Source organism: Humulus lupulus, chromosome 1 (assembly GCF_963169125.1).
Source record: "Humulus lupulus chromosome 1, drHumLupu1.1, whole genome shotgun sequence".
Classification (NCBI taxonomy): domain Eukaryota; kingdom Viridiplantae; phylum Streptophyta; class Magnoliopsida; order Rosales; family Cannabaceae; genus Humulus; species Humulus lupulus.
Genome location: NC_084793.1, coordinates 308,858,458 through 308,882,618, shown reverse-complemented (window position 1 = coordinate 308,882,618; position 24,161 = coordinate 308,858,458). Strand labels below are relative to the sequence as shown.

The following is a 24,161-nucleotide window of genomic DNA, read 5'->3' as shown; positions in this document are numbered from 1 at the left end:
TGTATGATATTTTGGTTTACTCTTATGGACAATTGCCTTAAATATTGCTTTTAATTTGTGCATGTGCAGGAATTCATCACTTTGAAGAATGATTCTTTATTGTTTTCATAAGGAGATTGATTAACTCTGTATGTTTGGGCTTTGGCTATAGTCAAATATATTTTCTGAAATATCTTTATGTTTCATGCTCAATTATTTGCTTGTACTGCTTTGTTATGTCATAATTTGCTTTAGTTCAAAGTTTTGAAGACTTTTAGTTAAAAGAAATTGGATTTTGATTTTTTTGCTTTTAGACATTATTGGTGTTTTTGAGAGTTATATTTTTATTTATGTATAGAGTACTCTTGATCTCTCTGTTGTCGCACCCTCACCTCACCCTCACTCTCGGTCTGCTCTCCGATCTCTCCCCGATCTATCAGACGCCGAAGCCCAGGTAAGCTGAAACCCAACTCAGAATATATATATATAGTTGCTTTTATATATATATATATTAAGTTGATTTAATTTCGTTTAAATTTAATTATTTGGGTTGATTTTGTGTAGAAATTGAAAGAGTATCTCTTGGAAATTCAGTCACTGGTATAATATAATTTTGTGGCATCAAGGTATTTATTTTTTAATTATGTTATTGGTTTAATTAATATAATTAATATGTGAATGTGTGTACAAAGTGAGATGTGTTTAGTGATATATTTATATATGTGTATAAAATTGTAGTATGTGTTAGTATTTAAATTTAATTAATAATATGTATATTGTGAATGTTCTGGGAATTTTCTGAGTGTTTTTTGTAGCGTTTTAAATTTTTGGGATATGTTATAATAGAGATGTTATGCCGTCAAAATTTTGGTAGAGTTAGAGGACTAAATAAATAATAATATAATAAATAAGACATTAAATTCTTAGAATTAACAAAATAAATTAAAGAATAAATTAAAATATTAGATAAATAATTTAATTTAATATTAACAATTTATTAATTTTAAAATAAAATGAAAAATTATAATTTAATATTAACAAATTTAAAAATTTTAAAATAAATTAAATAATTAGATATATAATTTAAAAATAAATTAAAAGTTAGATAAATAATTTCAAAATAAATTACAAATTTAGATAAATGAATTAAAAAATTATAATTTAATTTAATATTAACAAATTTAGTAATTAAAAAATTAGATAAATAATTTCAAAATAAATTAAAATTTTAGATAAATGAAGTAAAAAATTATAATTTAATTTAATATTAACAAATTTAGTAATTTAAAAATAAATTAAAAGTTAGATAAATAATTTCAAAATAAATTACAAAATTATAATTTAATATCATAAGATTTTAAGACATCATAAAACTAGGGCTGTGCAAAATTTTTTACAACCCGCCCAACCCGAATAAACCGCCCAAACCAACCCGAAAAAACCGCCAAAAAACGCAACCCGAATAAACCAACAAAAATTTAAACCACCCAATTGTTACATTGGGCGAGTTAAAAATAATTATCAACCCGCCCAATATAACCCAACCTGCCCAATTAAGAATTTATTAATTTTAATATATTCAAATAAATATATAAATTAATTAAGTTTTGTTTTAATTTTTTTACTATAAATTTAAAATATTGTTTTAAGCTTAAAAATATAAACTTCACACTATTAGTATTAGTATTTAAAAGAAAAAAATTACAAAAATGTTAAAAAAAAAATAATACCACTTTTGTTTGGGTGGGTTGACCCGACCAACCCGCCAAAAAAAATATATCATTTCGGTTTGGGCGGGTTAACCCGACCAACCCGCCCAAATTACTGGACGAGTTACATTTTTTTTTTCTTAATTGGGCAAGTTACGGGTCACTTTTGCTAACCCGATTATGACATTGGACGGGTAAAAATGCCTTGTAACCCGACCAACCCGCCCAATGATCAGCCCTACATAAAACATCTAGTGTTAAAAAATATTTCTTTTTTTGTTGCTTTTCTTTGGTGATAAAATTTGATCACCAAAGATTGGATAGACGTTTTATATATTATCACTTAGCGATAATGTTTTAATAATTATTTTTAATCACGAAAAGCCTTAGACCCGTTCGGTGAAGCTGAGTCAGTAAGAACTTTTAAATATGCTTCTCCGAATTATCCAGGACGGTATGTGTCCGCATGGATAGTTTGGATTTGTTGTGTACCTATAATTTGATCTAGTACTCATTTTATTGTTTCGTTAATAGAGATTTCAATATGTGTCTCCTTATTTGTTCTCGTAAGTGGGCAAACTTAATTTTAGTCTGCCCACTTATGAGAACTATAGGGAGGTGCTGCCGAAATTTTTACATAAACGAAACAATTTTAAGAGTGTAGATTAAATTATATGTATACTACAAATCTAAATGAGATAGGTTCTTTACCCTTATAGAAGTGGAGTGAAAAGGTGGATTAGGGCACACACACACATAGTCAATAAGTTTTAAATATTGTTTATTCTTGTATCGTAGATGCCGATCGATAAGAGTTGGACGTCATTAAGGAAGCGTAACTGTGATGCTTATTGGAACGGTCTCCAAGCCTTCTTGAGAATGGCAAAAGAACACGTAGACTGCGATGGGAGAATTTTATGCCCGTGTGTGAGGTGCCTGAATGTTAAACTACAAACTATAGATACAGTGGAGGCTCATGTCTTTGACAAGGGTTTTCAACAGAGTTATCAAAAGTGGGTTTACCACGGTGAGGTGGAAGCTAGTGTCGCCAATGAGGTAGTTGAGGAGAATGAAGATGTAGACGAGATGGTTGACGTCGTTGATGATTTCATCTTACCGACAAATGCAGAGGAAGCAGATGGTGTGTCTGGCAGTCGAATGGGACAGTATTATGACGAGTTGTTCGACGAGATTGAAGCTGAGTTGTATCCGGGTTGTGATTGGATATCATCCTTAAAATTTTTGGCGAAGTTGATGCATTTGAAAGTTAGAGGGAAGTGGCCAAATAACTCTTTCGATGAATTGTTGAAGTTACTAAAATTTGCATTTCCGAAAGATAATAAAATTCCCCCAACACACTATGAGGCGAAAAAGAAGCTGAGTAAGTTAGGGTTGGGATATCAATCAATCCATGTGTGTAAATATGATTGTTCCTTATTTTATAATGAGCATGCAAGCAAAGATTCATGTCATGTGTGTGGGAGTAGCCGATGGGTCAATGAAAAGAAGAAGGGGAAAAAGGTTCCACACAAGGTGATGCGTTACTTTCCGTTGACTCCCAGATTAAAGCGAATGTACAGTTCAAGACATACAGCTAATGACATGTTATGGCATCATACTGGGAGATCAATAGAAGATGGGGTGATGCGTCATCCGGTTGACGGGTCTGCAAGGAAAGACTTTGATGCCACCCATCCTGATTTTGCAAAAGATCCTAGAAATGTTCGTCTAGGCTTGGCTGCTGATGGGTTTAATCCTTTTGGCAACATGAGCTTATCATACAGCATGTGGCCTGTGATTTTGACGAACTACAATCTCCCCCCTTGGCTATGCATGAAGGAAGAGTATTTTATGCTAACTCTGCTTATTCCTGGGCCAAAATCACCGGGTAAAGACATGGATGTATTTCTAAGACCCTTGGTGGATGAGTTAAAACAATTGTGGATTAACGGAGTCGACACAAGAGATGGCACAAGGAATGAATTGTTCAAGATGCGTGCAGCCCTTCTGTGGACAATTAACGATTTCCCTGCTCGTAGTAGCTTGTCTGGTTGGAGCGGGCAAGGGTATAAAGCATGTCCAACGTGCAATGAAGACACCACTTCCATTCGAGTGATTGGTAAGACATCGTATGTCGGTCATATGCGATTCTTGAGGAGTAATCATAAGTATAGAAGGGACAAGGAATTTGATGGCAAAGTTGAGAAAAGAAATCCTCCACAACAGTTTACTTGTCAACAAGTTTTAGATCAAGTCAATGCTTTACCGCTTCAAGTGTCTGGTAAACATGACAGATTTAAGGGGGTGAAGCGCAAGCGAGGTGGAGGGGAAAGTAATTGGAGGAAAACAAGTATTTTCTATGAACTTGATTACTGGAGTTCAAATCAGTTAAAACACAACCTAGATGTGATGCATGTTGAGAAGAATGTGTGCGACAGCATCCTTGGGACTTTGTTAGATAATGATAAATCTAAGGACACCACTAACGCAAGACATGATTTAAAGAATATGGGGGTTAGGAAATCGTTGTGGATTTACGAGGATGCCAATAAAATGTTAATGAAACCGCATGCTCCATACGTGTTCACTTTTGAACAGAGGCGAGATTTCTGTCAATTTTTGAAAGGAGTGAAGTTGCCCGATGGTTTTTGTTCTAATCTAAAGAAAAAAGTCACAGACAATGACTCAAACATTGTTGGGTTGAAGTCCCATGATTGTCATGTGATAATGCAACGATTACTTGCAGTAAGTGTTCGCAAGTTTTTACCAGAATCTATATCCACTACCATCACTGAATTGTGTAATTTCTTCAAACAATTGTGCTCTAGGACACTGAACGTTTCTGATATGGAGAAAGCTAAGGATGACTTGATTGTTATTTTATGTAAGAAGGAGTTGATTTTCCCTCCAGCATTCTTTGACATAATGATCCATCTGGTTTTGCACTTGCCTGATGAAGCAATATTGGGAGGACCTGTATTTATGAGGTGGATGTATCCTTTTGAAAGATACATGAAAAAATTAAAAAACTATGTCAGGAATAAAGCTCGTCCTGAAGGATCTATAGCAGAAGGATATGTTGCAGATGAGGCTTTGACATTTTGTTCAATGTATTTCAAAGGTGTGGAAACAAAATTTAATCAGCCTGATCGTAACGAAGATGCACCGTATGTGAATCGACACCTCACAGTGTTTGAATCTCAATGTCGTCCTCTTAGTAAGGGAATTCCCGTGCCCCTCGATGAAAATACTCGGAATAAAGCTGAGTGGTTCATATTGGATAATTCTCCAGAAACTGAAGTGTATTTAGAGTAAGTACATAATTAATATTCATTTTATTCTTTGTTCAATCTACTCCTTAATTAACAATATTGACATTGTTAATTAATTAACAGGGAACACCTAACTGAGGTGCAACAAAGAGATATGGCTGCCAATCATAAATTGATACATAAGAAAGAGTTTCGTTCATGGTTTCATAAGAAGGTAACTTGTACTTAGCAAATTGCATACTACAAATTACATTCTCATTCTAATATATTTCTTTATTATTAGATATATGACTTGCACCAACTTGGGTCATTAGAGCATGCTGATGAATTACTAGCTTTAGCATCTGGGTCAGATCTATTGGCTTACTCCTACCAAGCATGTATAGTGAACGGAGTTCGATTTGTCTCATACAATCGAGATCATAATTGAATTACACAAAATAGTGGAGTGTGTGTTGCTGGAACAGAAGGTTTTAACTATTACGGGCAACTTGAAGAAATACTCCAGCTGTCTTTTACTGGTTCTTATTCGGTGGTATTATTTCGATGTAAATGGTTCAATACAGATCCGAAAAAAAGAAAACCATCACTGTAAATAATATTACTAGTATCAATGTTAGCGGTGAATGGTATAAAGATGAACCGTTCATACTAGCTAGTCAAGCAAAACAAGTATTCTACATCGATGATCTCGTTAGAGGACGAGATTGGAAAGTTGTCCAAGAAGTGAATCATCGGCAAGTTTGGGACTTTCCAGATGCTTCAGATATGATTGCTGATGTTGATGTTGTACATGACACCCACTCATCGAATTTTGTTTTGACTATGGATCTCGGAGAGTTGGTTGTTCAGCAATCTGATGTACCAGCGACTCAAGTCAACATGGCCCATCGACCTTCTTTAGTTGTTCAAGAAGATGATGGATTTATTAATGACAATGAAGATGATATGGCAGACAGTGTAGAAGAAGCAGAAGATGAGGATGAATTAATTGTCGACCTTAGTGATGATAATACTGATGATGTGTGCCCGATAGATGTTGATGTAATTAGTGAGGATAGTGACTATTCTACTTAGTTTTGTATCTAGTGTTCAATGCATTATACATATTGAGAAATAAAAAGTTCGTTTCCAAATAGCATGTTTCAAATTACCTAATCAATTGAAATAATACTCAATAAATTAATTATAAATAATAATTAAATATTAAAATAGATAGGTTAAATTACTGTCGTGTTAGTAGATGTCAGCAGATGTGGCTAGAGCTCACGGTGGAGACGCTGGCGGTGATCCTCCACCGGATCCTACTAGGATCCCGACTACATGCGACTCAGGTAATTTTTTTGTTATTTTATTTACACATATGTTTATCATGTATATACTAATATTCTATGTATTATTAATAAAAAAAATACAGGAATCCCAATTAAGAGAAAGGGTCGTGGCGCAGCTATTGGAAAAGATCTAGAGGAGAGGCGGCGTAAAAATGGAAAACCACTGGAAGTAACGTTTTGCCCACGAACGTACAAGGTTGTTGGGAGCGAGCACGCTGCTTTTGTCCGCCTTGTGGGAACCCAAATTAAAACGAAAGTTCCCGGACATTACGGTTCATGGGAATTAGTGCCTCAACAATACAAGGATCAGATCATTGCCATAATTCAGGTAAAAATAGTATTAAATATATTTTTTTAAAATTTGTCTTTAATATAGTACATATATTATTAATATCTTTAATTTTCAATTTAGTACTATTATCAAATAGCGGGCCGCGAGAATTTCTTAAAGTGTTTAAATGGTATCGATCGAGAGATGAAAGACCGATACCGCAATAGGAAAACACTAAGACACGGACACTTTGAGAAATACTACAATGGACCGGAGGATTGGGATAAGGTTCTAAACAACCCAACCAATGATGTTAACAAGGAGGAGTGGAAGTAGATTTGTCAGTTATTTACAAGTCCACAATTTATTGCGCGCTCCATAAAGAATAAGGAAAATCGGAAGAAACAAAAGTATTCTACAACACAGGGTACAAAATCGCTGGCAGCCGTCCGTTTTGAAAAAGTAAGTAAAAGATAAAATATTATCAAAATTATGTTATTTTAAATTATATGTTCTCTAACATTTTGGTTATATTTTTTAGACGAACCTGGACCTCATTGAGTCATGGAAGGATTATCATTGGAAGAAATCAAAAAATGATTTCGTGAACGAAGATGCTCGCCAAGATTATGTAAGTTTGAATTATATTTTTTAATATTAATAGAGTTATATTTAATGTTAGTGTCTAACATTTTTTGAAAACAGGAAAAACTGAAGGCTGATTTTGAGTTACGAACTCAGCAAACATCCACTGACGCTTCTAATAATGATAGTCCGTCATCAGTTGATCAGGAGGAGGTGCTACAAAAAGTATTAGGCCAAAGGCGTGGACATGAGCGAGGAGTGGGCCGCAAATTGAAGGGGTCGGGGTCGGGGTCGAGGTCGGGGTCGAGGTCATCATCTACCCAACACTCTCACTTCAGCGAGTCTCAAGTTCCTCCTCATCATTCAAGAGAATATATAGAAAATCTGGAGAATAATTTACAGAAATTGACTGATCAAGTTAATTTCTTAACTCAATATTTTGTACCTTTATTTCGTCCACCAAACTTTCAGATGTCGCATGTGCCTGATAGTGACAATACTTCTAGGGCATCGTCTTCTCAACCTCCAGCTCCAACTCATCCTTCTATGTACGGGGCAGCGCCGTCATATTATATGGTACCTCCATATATGTACGGAGCAACACATTATCCGTGTCCGATTCCACTGTCCTCCCAGCCATCGTATCCCTACATGTATGGAGCTGGATCGTCCACATTACCTCCCCAATATCCTTGGCCGATGCCGCCACCGCAGCAATCACAACCACAGCCACCGCAACAACCACAACAAGAAGACAATAGGGAGGAGCAGGCAACTGACTTAGGAGACTAAGTTTATATTTTTATTAATTATTGTTAAATTTTATGAATAATATGAATATTTGTTATGTTAATGTATTATGAATATTTACAATTGTTATTTTAATATACTAATTTGAATATTTAATATAATATTTTTATTTTTAATATATTTGTTTTTAATTAATTAAATTTTAAATAATTATTTCGATAAATAATTATTTAAAATTGTATTTAATTAATTTTATTATTTTTTTATAAATAAAGTAGTATTAGAGGCGACATTGTCGCCCTTGATAATATGCCATGTGCACTATTTGGGGCGACAGGATATAGTATTAGGGGCGACAAGTCACCCCTAATACTATTTAATTAATTAATTTTATTATTTTTTTATAAATAAAGTAGTATTAGGGGCGACATTGTCGCCCCTGACAATATGCCACGTGCATTATTTGGGGCGATAGAGTATAGTATTAGGGGCGACGTGTCGCCCCTAATGCTTAATTATTAGGGGCGACAATGTCGCCCCCTAATAATATACCACGTGTAACCATTTGGGGCGACAGATTATATTATTATGGGCGACACGTCGCCCCTAATACTTAATTATTAGGGGCGACTAATAAAGTATTAGGGGCGACATATCGACAAAAATAATTCAAAATTTTCAAATTTTTGAGGCAAAATTTCGACTTTTAGGGGCGACTGTGTCGCCCCTAATATTTGAATATCAGGGGCGACCCTATAGTCGCCCCTAATGTACCATTCAGGGACATTTTTCCAAGGGCGACTAATCAGGGGCGACAAATCGCCCCTAAAACTCAATTTTGTTGTAGTGTGTTGTGTGTTTATTTTTTTGTTCGTTTAAGATATAAAATAAGGTTTAAAGTTATTATTGTGGTATTGTTATAGATATTAAAAATTTCATGACACATTATGCTTATATAATCAACAAATTTTACAGAAAGAAAATAAATGGTCGTGGTAAATAAGGTAAAAAAAATCAGCATTATTATCTTTTTCCAGTCACGTGGTTCATGATCTTTAATTATTATCACTATTTTGCCATAAAATATTTTTCTAGTTGTCTCAGACATATCATGTTCCCCGGTCCCTGAAACTTCAATTCCTGCGAGTCCACACTATAAGAAAAAAGTAATTTGGCTACTAAAAAATTGGTAGCTAATAACATAATTTTAGTAGCTAATACACTTTTTGTTACCAAAAAATATTATAATTTTAGTAGCTAATAACATAACATAATTGTTTTCAAAGTTTTGGGTATGAAATTTGATATGATGTTTTATGGGTATTTTTTTAAATGAGAGTTCAATGTGTTACTGCCATCATTATGATGAGAAATCCATGCCATTGTCAGGATAAGCACATCAATACCTAAGACACCACTTGTTACACGGTGAATTATATTTTGGACAGAAGGTAAGTAAAGTACTCAACTGCAACACAAGAATTACATGTTATGTGAAAGTATGCATTATATGAATATTTTGTGAGTAAGTGGTATTAACATACATTGACACTTCATCATAAATTTGTATGCATGGCATAATAGTGATATGGTAAATTATTATATGATATAAGACCATGCATGATATTATGATGATTAATCATATGATGCCTTTGCAAGTTTTGTGCAACATAAAAGAAATTTGTAATAAGAAGTTTAAGTTCAGTGCCACTGTTTTGAAAAGGCAAATGAGAGTGTTAATAAGTGTAAACGGAGGCCTATAGTAGGCTTATAGTGGCTGCCCAATAATTTGGGCTAGGTTTTAGTGAACCAATTATATTGTTTGCCATATTTCCGTTTTTATTTCTCCTCCATATGAGTTATTGTTATATGTATTGAGACCACAGTGTGTGGCCGCTTTAACTCTTGAGCCCGACGGGGCAACGATGGAATAAGATTTTTAATGTGCCCTACTGTGGTGATGGCTAGCCGGAGGAGAACCCATGAGATTTTTTATTATATGTGTAACAAGCCCTGCAGGCATTGACCAATTCAAACAGTGTGCACAATATTAAGGGGCCCAAAATGTAAAAAGAAGTTGTATATGTCCATTGATATTGGGTAATCATTAGCATTGCATGCATTACTTTGCTTACTGAGCTTTAGGCTCACAGTTGTCTTGTGTTGCAGGTAGAGAAAGAAATGTGTGAATGACATGAGGAGAACTGGAGCATGGTCCTGACCCTGATTTGTACATATGAACATATCGACCTTTTTGTGGGTTATTTCAGTTATCAGTGAGAGGTTTGTAATAAAGTGTGAAGTTATGTTTTGAAAACAAATTGGGTTATTTAATACTTATGTATAATATGTTTGAGACCCACTTTATGTTTAATGTAAATAATGTGAAATAAGTTTTCAAGTTTTAAAAAAAAAATGTCCAGACTTTTGCAGTAATAAATTATGATATAGTTTTAAAACGTAACACCTCAAATATGGTTTTAACTAAAATAAGTGAGGGTGTTACAACCACCACCGTGGGGTGGTACAACCACCACCGTGGGGTGGTGGCGCCACTATCATCACCGAAGAAGCTCTGGCATGAGCTTCGTCCAACAATAGTGTTGGGTGGCCCAAGGCTCGTGAATAAAGCCCTAAAAACTTTTTTTAAAGGCACTAAATGGGATCTTTTAGGACATACAGTGCAAGCCCTAAAAAAATTCTTCTAGGGCTCGGAACGCACGCCCTAAAAATATTCTTTTAGGGCCCGCAACGCATGCCCTAAAAAACTTCACTTTTTAAGGCTCTCAAATAGAGAGCTCGGTGGGGTGCGCCCAAAAAACTCTTTTAGGGCTCGCAATGCGAGCCCTAAAAAGCCTTTTTTGTAGTCGTGTGTTAGTACGATGTAATTTTTGTCACTCACATGACACACCATCAAAAATTATTTTGATTCAACCAAAACAAAATTAATAAACTCTCGCGTACATATATATACTAGTGCAAGTAACGTGCAATGCATGTTTGCTTAATTTTATTTAGAAAGTGTATTAATTTATTTTTATTATATATTTTAATTGTTGTTTAAATTTTAAATAAGTAAACGATGTCATATATTATAAAATAAATAACATAAATATATTATAAAAAAATTAAGCTATAACATTGTTTATAGCTTAAAAAAAATATATGGTATTTTAATACTAGTGCAAATAACATGGTGCATTCTAGTTTTAAAGTAAACTATATGATTTTGTTTATTAGTTTGAAATTTAGTGTTTATAATAATTTAAATTTTGGTATTTTTTTATGTTTTGATTTATATACAATATATGGTAATTCTGGTTTTAGAAAAAATATTCAATATAATAAAATATTCAAAAACTCTCAATTAAAAACTATGAATCTAAAAAGTTTATTTGATAAAATTTTAATTAATTAATTAAAAAAATTATGAAGCCAACAAAAAGTTATATATATATATATATTTTTTTTTTGCTAACCCAGGGTATCAGGGGCCCCACCCCCACTAATCCCTGGAGGCCCTGGTGCCAAGTGGTAATTACCACTTGAGCGATATATAAATATATATTATTTAATTAATGGCTTGAATAATCAAAATAAGTAATTTCTCATTAAAAAAGCTAAACAACAAAATAATAAATATGTATATTTATGTATTATGTCAATATATAACATATATGCTTGGATAAATAAAATATATTAAATGACAAAATGAATAATGAATAAAAGAAACAAAAGAATAAATTTAAACACATAAATATTTTTTCGGTTTTAGTTTTGAAAACATAATTGACAGAATTTCTTATTTGAAGAGAATTTTGATTATAAAGCTTGGAAGCAAGCTTGCTAAGGAATTGAAGTGGTTCTGGGGGAAAATTTGGAAGCTTTTAAGCTTAGGGAAACAACTGGCAAATGTTTTAGCCAGAGGTAATTCTAGTCTTGAGCTTTTGGTTTTTGGTTTAAAAAGATTTTAAAGAATTTCTTGGATGTTGAGTTTCAGTTAAGTTTTAAGGGTTTTTAAAGTATTTCTAAGCTGCTAGGACCATTTTAATGGTCAACTCTGGGTCAAAACTGTGTTTTGGAATGATTTTGAGGGATTTGTGAGTTCTGAAATCACAAGTTGCAGGGTTGCATCGTGGCGCTGTTCTTGGAGCGTCACGACCCCCATGAACTTGGTTGAGGCAGGGGTGCCTCGAACTGTCTTAGCGTCGTGGCGTGTGTGCAAGGGATTTTGGCGTGGGCTTAATGCCTAGTTGAGTATCGCAACTCTTTTAGGGGCGCGCCGCGGCTCATATGGGGAAAAGTGGGGAAAATGTGTTTTGGGTTGTGGGAACCCAAACCTAAAGGCTTGGGAATGGTTCTACTACCCTGTTTAATAGAATTCAACGTCCCAGAGGCTAGGACTAGGTCTGGAAGCCTTTATTGGTTCATTTCTTGATATTTATTCCCTGTTGTGATTGTGACTAGGGTGTACTGTTAGGCTCAGGAGGAAAGGATCGCACACGGTGTCGCCATATGCTATCTGCTCGAGACTTGAGGTAAGAAAACTGCACCTGGACTGTGGTTAGGGCTTGAGCCCAGTTATCGAAAATGGTTATAACCATGCTTAGAATGTTTTATTAAACATGTTGATTGCAATGTGCATACCTGGGTTAAGGGATGGCTTTTTATCTGATATATCTAATTGAAAAGGTAGGCTTATAAGTCGAGGGCAACAACAATGATGGACCCAAAACGGGTATGTTTTAAATATTTATAACTCGCAAGCGCACGAATCGTATTTATAGAATAGTGTTCATGTAAGCACGAGGTCGAACCCAAATGAGTTGTCTAAAATCGAAAAGAAAACTATTTTAAACCAAAATTAATAAATTCTAACCTAGTTCCAAAGATTGATGAGAATTTTTGTATAATAAAAATAAAATAAAAGATAATAAAAAAGATATTAAAGACAATATATATATAACTAAATTAAAAGTGGAAATTAAGATGGTAAAATAAGATTATTAAGGATTAGAATCCACAAAATATAAGTTCAATAATATTTATAAGTATATTGATTCCCAAGTTTTAGTGATAGTTAAAATAAATCAAACTATCATTTTCCAAATAGATTTATAATTTTAAGCACAAATTACTTATAAAAAGATAAGATTTTTCTTCAATTTTCAAAATTATAATTTCAAAGCATTTAATGTAAATCATTCTAATGAAATAACAAATAAATCAATGAACATTATTTATAAGGCAAAACATAATATTTTTGTTCTAAGCATGGATGTGTACAATTTAATGACACATCTTACACAAAGAATATTATGTTTTTGCACTAATGAAGAAAAAAGTGTAAATATGTGCTAACAATCCAAAATACATGATGTTTAAGATGAAAGAAGATATTTGAAGAAGAAAATTCCATAAACTTTGTTGCACAAAATGGGAAATCAACATACAAAATAAATACTATCTAGTTACATATTGTTTCATCATCACCTTAATAATCTTAAAAAGATTAGAAACTCATAACTAGAATAAAAAATACAAACTAAAAATTACAAACATAAATAGGAAAATTTGGAGGAAAAACCCCCAAATTTTTCCTCTAAAAATACATAGAAAGTAACCAAAAAAAAGAAGAAGATGAAGATAATTGAGAGGTTTTGAATGTGTAGAAATTATGGTATAGTAACCCTCTCCAAAATGGACACAAACTCCTTTATTTATAGCAAAAAAAAAGTATTTAAAATAATCAATTTAAATTAATTAAATTGATTAAATTAAATTTGAAATGATGAATAATATAACATATAGGGGTAAATTTATAGGAGTGATGCTGAGTTTGGGTAAAAATATGTAGAAAGTGGGGTAAAAATATGGCATTTTTAGACACAAGGACAAAGAGACATTGTTGGGCTCAAGAATTTGAGGCATGCATGGGGTGGTGGCTGTTGGAGGCTGCTGGCAGTCTTGGGCGCATTGGTGGAGCTGGCTGGGGTGAGAGGCAGCTGAGGCAATGGGCCAGGCGGGCTGGGCCGAAGGGCCTGGGCTGCTTGAAAGTGGCATTCTTGTTGATGAGGGAAAACTTGATGCTGCTAAATGGAGAGAACCAGCTGGGACAGGTGGCGGCAGCTGGAGATAGCCAGGCGTTGGCTGCTTTGGTGATGGTTCGGTTGGAGACAGGGTCATTTGGCTTGGGTGATGGGCAGAACTGAAAGGGGTAGGTCACTCAGAAGTTGGTGGAGAGTTGAAGGCTTCAGGAGTGTACGACCTAGAGGCTGCTGATGGGTCGAATGGTTGGGCCTGGGCTGAGGCAGGAGGAAAAATGTCACAATCTCTTTGCTTTTTCCACAAAAATGACACTTTTAATTCCTTTTCTCTTCTTTTTCAAGCATAAAAAAATTGCAAAGTACATCATACAAAATAAGTAAATATTAAATTAGAATAAAATATTTTCAATTATAAAATAACTCATATTAAGTCCATGAAAATACTAATTGAAATTTAATTTACTTAACATTTAAGCTCAAAAATGCATGTTTTTACTTCTAACTTAACACTATTATTTTTAAATAATTAAACTATAATATTTTTCAATAATATAACTATAAAAACACACAAAAATATATAAAATCAAAATAAACCTAATAAATTCAAAATTACTTAAAAACTTAATAAATCAATTAAAAATTCAAGGATTAAGCAACAATTAGCACATAAAAAGTGGCAAAATAACTCTATTTTGTAGAGTTATCAAATAACGTGCTGAACGCAGGCGAATGTGGGTAACCCAACCAGGAAGCGTGATATACGCTTGAATGACCCTATGGCCGCCTGGAAAATAAAGCGCAAGATGCGCTGAGCTAGCTCTAAGGCTGGTTAGATGGGAGTAGGGAAAGGGGCCTCGGTTGGCACGACTCTAAAGTCGCTTATGTGGATTAAATGCATGCACGTGTATGGTTATTACTTCTAGGAATGTTAATTATGATTCTCTAATCTATCGATTAACTGGTTATGAGCATGATTATGATTTCTTTCTGAGCCTTGGCTCACGGGTGCTACATGGTGCAGGTAAAGGAAAGGAAAAGCTGGACTAGCCATGCGTTGGAGAGCTTGAGGGGCGGGGTGTACTTATGCAGCTTGCTTAACTGCCCTGGCCGAGGATATCTGCTGGAACTAGGGTTGAACCCTGATTTTTCTGCTTAGGCTGGCCCCTTTATTCATTTTGTATTTGGTTTAGTTTATAAACTCTTTTGGGGATCCCATGTATCAAACTCAAACTCTTTTAATGAAACGGTTACATCTTTTGACAAAAAAATTTAATACCTAACTCTTGAGTTAGTTTAATTACATGTTTTAAGTCCAAATGACTCATTTAACGAGTTAAGTACTATTTAAAATACACAGTGTAACGATCTTGGATTAGTAGGACGTTACACTGGCAGTGGATTAGTGATGGTGTCTCTCGGTCGAAGCCTAGAGGCAAACCAGTGAAGCCTTGACCGAGAGAACTATGTGGCGGCAACTAGGGTTTCGAAAAACCCTGTAACACCCTAAGTTGCTAATAAGGTTTAGGATTTTGATTAGCGTGCCTGGAGGGCAATAAGTGGATTAGTATGCTAACATGTGAATTTAAATTAATATGTGATTAGAATGCATGTTTAGGTGGTATAAATATGCATGTGGGCCCCATTTGCATGATAGAGGTAAATTGGTAATTTTAGCCCGTTGAGGGCATAAATGTGATAATTGTATTATGTGGTTTGTACCACATGGTGTGGTGATATTAATGTGATGCACGTGCCGAGACGGTCCTAGTGAGCTAGATAACTCAAAGGTCACAACGGGATTCTATACCTGGCTCGGGAGGAGCCTAGGGGTACTTTGGGGAAAATTCATGAGTTGGGTTGTGAGTTTTTGGTTAATGGTTATTGGTGATTAGGTAACCTGAGTAACCATTAGTAACTGCTGAGAGTAACAAGTTTGGATGGAAAATGGTAGAATTGTAATATAAGTGAAGGTATAAGAGTGCCCTTGAGGCTTAGTTAGAAGAGGAATTAGATGGAAGGGTAAGATGGTCTTTTGGCAAGGATTTAGATAACTTCAGCTGAGAAGAGAAGTCATTCACGTTTTAACACTTAGGTATATTTTGTTTTGGTTGAAAGTTTGAGGAGAAAACTAGAAAGAAAGGAAAGGAAGAAGGGAGCATAAACTTGAGGGATCTAGGAGGAGAATCAAGTGGTTGGAGGCAATTAAACTTGATCATAAACCAAGACTTTTCTGAGGTAATGATTTATCTCTGTTTTGTTAAGTTTCTAAGCTTGATTTTCTTAGAGTGTTAGTATGAAAATTGAAAGTTGATGTGTGGCTGTTTGGTGGATTCATGGGGATGAAGCTTGCTTAGATTCAGTTTGGGAATAAGGGGGATTTGCTTGGAGCTGGACTTGGAGAAGACTCAGGGGAAAATTTCTACTTGAGGTAAGGGTTTTATGCATCTCTGTTGTATATTAGTTGTTGTGAATCAAGTTGCTGGTTTGTTAGTTTAGGTTTCATAAAGTTTCGAGCCAATTGGTGAATTGGGGATTTGATTGTGTGTTTGGGTTTATTGTTGATGTTTCCGAGTTGTTAGATGGTCTATGTGGGGTTTTGAATTGATTTTGGGGCTTAGGTGATTACTTGGGATGATTTGGAGTGGTTTTAGCTCGAGGAAAATGCAGGGAAAAACCCAGAAATATGGGTTCGCGAAGGAGCGCCTGGCCCTGTTCTTGGGCGCCGCGGCGCGAGGCTGTTTCTGGGCAGGGGAAAGTTCTCTGACTTGCTGGGCGCCGCGGCCCTCTAGGGCAGCGCCACGGCGCTAGGCCAGTTTCAGGGCATAGAAATTTTGCAATTTTGAGCTTTTGTTCCGGGGGTTCGGGGGATGTTTCCGATGAATTGTTTTAGGAATTTGGGGATTCCGAGAGTGTGGGATTGGTCCCGGGAAGTGGTTTTGGATTGGTTAGTAATAAAAGATGTTTTATATGTGTTGTGACTAGGTCTTTGGAGAGGCTCGGTTAGAGGACCGTGCTCGCGGCTTTGGGGCATCGGAAGCTCGGGATACAGGTAAGAAAACCACTCTTCCCACAGAGCTTGTATGCAGGGCTGAGCCCAATATGTTTGAATTGTAGGGCGTAGCCCTTTGGTTGAATTTGTTAGTACTTAGTATATGTTTGTTATGTTATGATTACAATTATGTGAATGTTCGGCAAGAGCCGAGAACGGCGCAGGCCGAGGTCGGCATGGGCCGGGAACGACAAAGGGCCGGGAACGGCGTTGGGCGCACTGAGTGCTAGGCCGAGTACAGCAAGGGGCCGGGAGCAGCGTTGAGCACGTGGGGTGCAAGTTGCCAGGGTAAGACCCTAAAGGATACCTAGGATATCCTCACGGTGTGGACCGCGAACCCAGGGCCTGGTAAAGCGCCTGGGACGGCATGGCCGTATGTGTTTAGCCCATTGGTGGTTTGAATATATGCTAGGTGTTTGTTGTGCATATGTTATCTGCTTGTGAGGGTTTTCTTGCTGGGCTTCGGCTCACGGGTGCTCTGTGGTGCAGGTAAGGGCAAGGGGAAAAGTCAACCAACCATGAGTATGGAGAGCGTGAAGCGGCGGGTACATGTTTGGTCTGCCTCGCTGCCACGGCCAGTGGTTTTGGGAGATGGTTGTATTAAAACTAAGATTTTGTCGTCTAGTCGACTCAAACTTGTAAATTATATGCTGTAAATATTTCTAAACGGTATCTTGGGATCCCAAGTGTCAAACACTCAACGTTTTGTAGTAAATGGAATTGTTTTCGAAGTTTATTTCATTGTTTATGATTTAATTACACTTTTGACCTAAAATCTCGATTAGCGAGTTAACTTCACTTTTAAAACTCACTTGGTAACAGCTCTAAGGAAGTAGGACATTACAAACCCTATACCAAAGAGAATATGAATAGAAATAGGGAATAAAATAGCATAATTATTACATCGTTATTTAGTTATCTAAAGCTATTACTTTTTCATTAATAAAAAAAAAAATTTGACCAAAAAAATTAAAAATAAGTTTGCACGTTCCTTTCACGATATCTAAGTATGGAAACATATTCTAGAATAAGCTTTCCAGTGTATATTTAAGAAGCTATTAGTAGCTTGGGTAATAGCTAGTATTTAATGTTAGAAAATAAGAAAATACGCTGGATGGTGAAACATATGTGCCGCAAATCAATACAATAAATGATGCAAAATAACTTTGATATCTATAGTAAATTTAAAAGTGGGGATAAGTTGGCCGTGGACCAACCTTTTTTCCCCAACTTTTATTGTATTTTTAATTTGCGATAGGTAAGTATATATTTTGAATTCATTACATGTTGTAAATGGTGTATATATTGTAGTACAGACGATGATAATTATTCTCAAATTTATTTATAATTTCCAACCAGACATAACTCTCCAATAACATCCATAAGGAAAGGAGTGATGAACCTCATCGCGAGGAGAGCAGAAACCACAGTAACACCACTACTTTGAGGGATCAATACCACCATTTATGGAGACAAATACCTGTGTATATATATATTAACTAATTTTTTGCCCGGATCCTGATTGAACCCTAACCTCTTAGTACAAAGCAAGATGCCCCAGGCCAAGGACAAGTGTTTGAGGGTTAAGTATATGCTAGCTTACAGTTTCAACCAGCAATCTCCGAAGAAAAAAAATATCAACCACTACAACTACCTTCATATCTGATAACTAGAGTCTATTAAAAAACAAAACAGAAATTTAGCTAACTTCTTTACCTTGAGTCTAAACAATATTAAGAGCGTGACAACTTCACAACGAGCCTAGAATAATAATCAAATACTTGTCTTAATATCACGTAAAGCATATTCGTGCATGGGCATGCACATGTGGCACCTATCTCACACAAGTTGTACCACTTTCTAAATTCTAGCATATTCCATACATCAAAACATGCTTACAAGTCTCACATAGAATCATGAAAAATAATGTCATTTTACTCATTAATCCTTAATAGTTTTCAAACAAAGACCTTAGACTTACTCAAATAACATATAATTATCTGTAAAAAAAAAAGCACTTGCATGTAACATACATAAATAAGACCATTCTCAAAAACTCAGTCAAAGGTGGAATTATCATGCTCTTTATTTCTTGACAAATTTACAAAATTTCAGCAAGCTTAATTAAACTTTGAAATTAATTCCCTATTAGTTCCCTAATTAACAAACTAACAATAAAAATTCAACAACCACATAAAATCATAAAGTATTTACATACTAACAATACCAATTGTTTAAATACTCCCACACATTATTTACTTTACTTATTTATTTGATTAATATTTAGTAAATTTAAATTTTTGATCAAAATATATATATTAACGAATTCAATACTGCTTATTGATATCTTTTGATTCAAATTTAGGTTATATATAAAAATGAAGGAATTATAAAACATGAATAGTACTATTGGCCAAGTTTATTTTTTAAAGATATTACAGAGCTTGAGTACGTATGAGTATTATTTAGCTAATAATTAAGACATTGTACACATGCTCTAATTTTCTCCCTGGTATATAGTTTTCATATGTATCTATAATAGAAACTTGCATGCAATAGCTTCCAATGGAATGCCATCGGCATTACATAAAGCACTGCTTCATTCATTATTATTTGTCTAATAATTGGCTTTAATTAGAGAGAAGTGAGTTCATGATAGGTCGAGCTTTGCACATGGCTTCCAATGGCACAACTTTAGGCATTACAGTAAATGTACCTTCAGTCAAGTCCACTTCTTCCTCACCAATTCTTTCCCACTCAAAACACTGAATCAAAGACCCTAAAGTCAATCCCATTACACGATTGGCTAAGCCATTTCCGGGACAAGCTCTTCTTCCTAATCCAAATGGCATTAAGTATTGGTTGGCGTTATTACTCTCAAATCTCTCGGGCTTAAAGCTCTCCGGATCATCCCATAGTTTGGGGTCTCTGTGTATGGCCCACGCATTAACCAATACCATTGTGCCACATGGAATGTCGTATCCCTCAACGGTGCAATCTTCTGACGAGAAGTGAGGGAGGAGCATTGGAACTGGTGGGAAGAGGCGTAGGGTTTCTAAGATTATGTTGTGAAGGTATGGTAGTTTGGAAAGATCCTCTTCGTCTATTATTAGTTGTTGTCCACCAATTTGTTCCTCAATTTCAGCTTTGGCTCTTTTCATGATTTCAGGATGGTTGAGCAGATTCGACATTGCCCATTCTAATGACACTGATGTTGTGTCTGATCCGGCAGATAATAACACCTGAAATATATAGCAAAAGAAAATCATATATGTAATCATTCTTATTCATTTGTTTACTCGGTCATTTGGTAAAATGACATAATTTTTAAAGTTATTTTGTATTCTAGCCTAGTTTTAATAATTCATTACAAAATTGTTTCTCATAATTTAGACAGCAGGTGATTAAAAAATTCAAACAGCCGATCAAAAATTTTAGACACTTGGTCGAAAAATTTAGACAACTGATCGAATTTTAGAGAAATGTCATTTTGCAAAAAAATATCAAAAATTAGTCAAAGTACAAAACCACTTAAAAAAAAAAAAGACTTATTTTCACAAATTCTTATTAATAGAAATAGTTTATGAAGCCCACATAAATTTGAGATAAAATAATAAAATATTTCTCCTCCCATCCTTTTAAGTAATGTCATTAATTACTAATAATCAATATTTATTTATTTTATTTTTATAAGTTAAAAGATCAATTGACCCAAAAATAAAAATCTTCTATTTAAAAAATATTATATTTCTCTATAAATGGCAATTAAGTTAAATTAAGGCATTATCTTTCTTAATTATGCAAACAAAATAAAATATTTTCTATTCCTTCATGGATGAATATTTTATTTCCATTCATTTTTCTAATTTATTACTTACCATTATGAAGCCTTTGATGATTTCATCGGAATAGTATTCAGGATGAGACTTCTGAGAAGCAAGCAAGTGATCGATCATGGTAGACATGTCTGACGATTTCATACTCCGACGCTCATCCACGAGCCGTTGCAAGAACCCATCCATTTTCTTGGCAGCCCTTATCACCTTCATCTCATGACCCCTTCCCAACCATTTCAAGGCAGCCGGCAAGAACTCGGCGGGATTGGCCGCACCGGCACTGGGGATCGCCTCCTCCCTGATCTGCCTGAACAGCTTGGCCTCCTCTTGGTCAGCCACGTCGTCGCCGTAATACCGTTTTCCGGCTACCATTCTCATTATGATGTTGAAAGCCAAATTCGAAAACAACGTCTTCATCTCCACCTTGGCGAAAACAAACTTGTTATCATCTGATGATCCACGGACGAGCGAGTTTCGAGCGAGAGTAGAAAGCAATCGCATGATCTCGTCCCTACGCGTGTCCAGGCATGACTTGAGCCGGCTCGACGAGAAGATCTCGATGGAGGCGATGCGGCGGAGGTTACGCCAGTGGTCTCCGTAGGAGGCTGCTGACATTGCGGTGTAGTTATAGCTGAGGTACTTTCCGACGAAAGAACGTCCGCGGTTGGCGAGAACGATGTCGTTTTTGCCGAAACATTCTTCCGCGGCTGAATGTGATGATACGACAATAACACGGTGGGTACCGAGCCAGAGGGAGAAAACGGCGCCGTATTTTGTTGCGAGCTGGTGCTAAAACCTGTGGGCTGGTTTTGTTATGAGATGGAGGTGGCCGATGAGTGGGAGAGAAGGAGGGCTTGGAGGCAGGTTTTTGTATTGTCGTTTTTTGGTTTCGAAGGAGAGTTTTAATGCAAAAACGACAACGATGACGACCAGAGCTGTCAAGACTAGGATTATTGCCTCTACCATTTTTTTTATTATTTTTTTTTTATGCAGATGAGTTGCGTAAATGCTTGTAGTGGCTGTAGTTATATATATATATATATTTATATATATATGGGGCAACTACCTTATCTACCTATTTTGATCTTAGTTTATTCTAATATTATTTATGTTTTATTATAGTCAATTGGTAAGCATAATTCAATATCAAATCTTATATATTTAAATATTTAAATTTAATAAATATTAAAAGATCTTATTAACTAATTATAAAATATCTTCTTATGTGCTATTGACCGGTCACTTAAACAATTTCTATTTTCTTTAAAAAAAAAAAAAATAACACACTCTAGCTAGACCTACCAGAGTATGAGAGAGATTTTGTCAGGATACAACCAAACCCATACCCATACCCATACCCATACCCATACCCATAAATACATATATATATATATATTCTAGATCAATAGTATATATATTTCTATTTTTAGAATTTTTTTATAAAATAATATATATTGTAATTATAGTAGCCATTCTATTAGTTTTCAAAAAAATTTAAATATTTTTCAATGTCAAAAAAATAGTTCAAATGGTATAAAAAAATACGTGTGCAATTGACTGTACCTATTTAGGACATCGTAAATTATTCATAATTTCTCAAAAAATTAATGAAATATCTGTTATAACTACAATGTACAACGTCATATAAAAAAATTAAATTATAATTTTTTTATACACGGGAAATAGAAACACCCCTACTATAAATTTTCTTATATCAATTAATTTAATAATGAATTCATTTATATTGTATGTTGATAAGAGTTTAATTGAATAATAATACTAATAATTAAAAATAAAATAAAGAGTAATTGGATTGAATACTAGTTCTCACTAATTAATATAATAGAATTTGTACAATAGAGGAAGTAGTTGTTTAAATATGACAACTACGTACCTAACTAATTAGGGGGTTTTCATTCTTTGTTCATTACTTTCCAGTATTTTCCATATCATAGAAATTTGAAGAATTCATATCAAAGAAAGTTCTAACTATTATAACTGTTAGAATAATAGCGTCCATTGTTGTATAACAAAAATTTTAAGTATTTTTTAGAAGTCATATATTTCTAGATTTCTAGGAGCTTAAGTAACACTTAGATGAGTTTGTTATCTGAGATGCTCCATATAATTAGTTTATATATGTCTCACCTTTCTTTTTTCTTTTTCTTTTTTAAATATTTATCCTACTTAATTTAAATTTCTGACCTCGATCATGCATATATGGTCTTATTACTTAAAAAAATATATGGGTAGAAAACTTAGGTGTTTTTTGGTAACCATTAAAAAAATAGTTTTTTATTTAATTAATTAAAAATTTGACAATTAAACATAAAATAGCGTTTGGTAAATCTATTTTTATTTTTTATTTTTTTAAATTTTAAACAAAATTTATTAAATTTTGAAAATAGAAAATTTTCACTTTCAAATTTTTTTTAAACAGTTTTCATTTTTTCCTTCTCTTCTTCAAATTAACACATCACATTGTTAAAAAAAAAAAAAAATTAAAAATTATCAAACACGTTTATTATTTTTTTGTTTTTAAAAACAAAAAACAAAAATAGTTACCAAACATATTTTTATTTTTTAAAAATAAAATAATATTTTCATTTTTGTGTTTAAAAAATTTAAAAACAAAAATTGTATCAAACGGACCCTTAATTATTACAACTGTGGGTGTATAATTTATATATCTATTATTACACTCAAAGAATAAAAATAAATAATTAAATGTTCAACCTAACTATACGTTATTAGAAGTAATAACTAGGTGCATGTCTATGCTAACCAATCATTTTGAAGCTTTTCTCCCATCTATATACAATATATAATCATAATTGGTCATTTGTTTAATATTTATTTTACAATATAAATATTAATTAAAAATATATTTCAATAAAATTTATTTAAAAATAAGTGAATATTTGAAATTAATTTAAAATTTACATATAGAGATATACTCCTTCAATAATTTAAAAAAAAAAAAATTTAAACATAATCAAAATAAATTTAAAGAAAGCTAGGAATAGGGAAAATGATTTTTTTTTTTTGGCTTTAATTTTAACTGGTTCCACCGAAAATGATGGAGGATATACTACTAATTTGGGTTTTAGGTTTTTGTTCTTCTAACATCAAATCTGTAGATCTGGCTTTAATTCTATTATTTTTTATTTGAATAAATGGGTTGATAATTAATTGATTCTAACAGTATTTGTCTTAATAAAATATATTTTAAATAATTTAATTAATTTTTAAATTATTTATTTTTTAAGAATATATTTCAAACCATTTTTGAAATATTTAATAATTTAAATAAAATTGAACCAATAAGG

General features: G+C 33.9%; 3 protein-coding genes across 3 annotated transcripts; 2 read left to right on the top strand and 1 right to left on the bottom strand.

Moving 5' to 3' along the window:
- Nucleotides 1-69: 69 nt before the first annotated feature.
- On the top strand, nucleotides 70-4,345 carry LOC133781837 (uncharacterized). Its single transcript, XM_062220934.1, has 6 exons — nucleotides 70-128; nucleotides 338-433; nucleotides 544-605; nucleotides 2,487-3,482; nucleotides 3,618-4,020; nucleotides 4,287-4,345. Exons 4-6 carry the CDS (start codon nucleotides 2,487-2,489, stop codon nucleotides 4,343-4,345), a joined length of 1,458 nt encoding a protein of 485 aa, XP_062076918.1. The 5' UTR covers nucleotides 70-128; nucleotides 338-433; nucleotides 544-605.
- Nucleotides 4,346-4,586: 241 nt separating this feature from the next.
- On the top strand, nucleotides 4,587-5,750 carry LOC133812805 (uncharacterized). The gene is made up of 3 exons (XM_062246622.1): nucleotides 4,587-4,999; nucleotides 5,084-5,174; nucleotides 5,244-5,750. Exons 1-3 carry the CDS (start codon nucleotides 4,614-4,616, stop codon nucleotides 5,388-5,390), a joined length of 624 nt encoding a protein of 207 aa, XP_062102606.1. The 5' UTR covers nucleotides 4,587-4,613; the 3' UTR covers nucleotides 5,391-5,750.
- Nucleotides 5,751-19,383: 13,633 nt separating this feature from the next.
- On the bottom strand, nucleotides 19,384-21,892 carry LOC133812804 (cytochrome P450 81Q32-like). Its single transcript, XM_062246621.1, has 2 exons — nucleotides 20,875-21,892; nucleotides 19,384-20,238 (listed from the first exon to the last, which is right to left on the bottom strand). The coding sequence occupies exons 1-2, from the start codon at nucleotides 21,445-21,447 to the stop codon at nucleotides 19,627-19,629; spliced, it is 1,185 nt and encodes a 394-aa protein (XP_062102605.1). The 5' UTR covers nucleotides 21,448-21,892; the 3' UTR covers nucleotides 19,384-19,626.
- Between the last annotated feature and the right edge of the window lie 2,269 nt (nucleotides 21,893-24,161).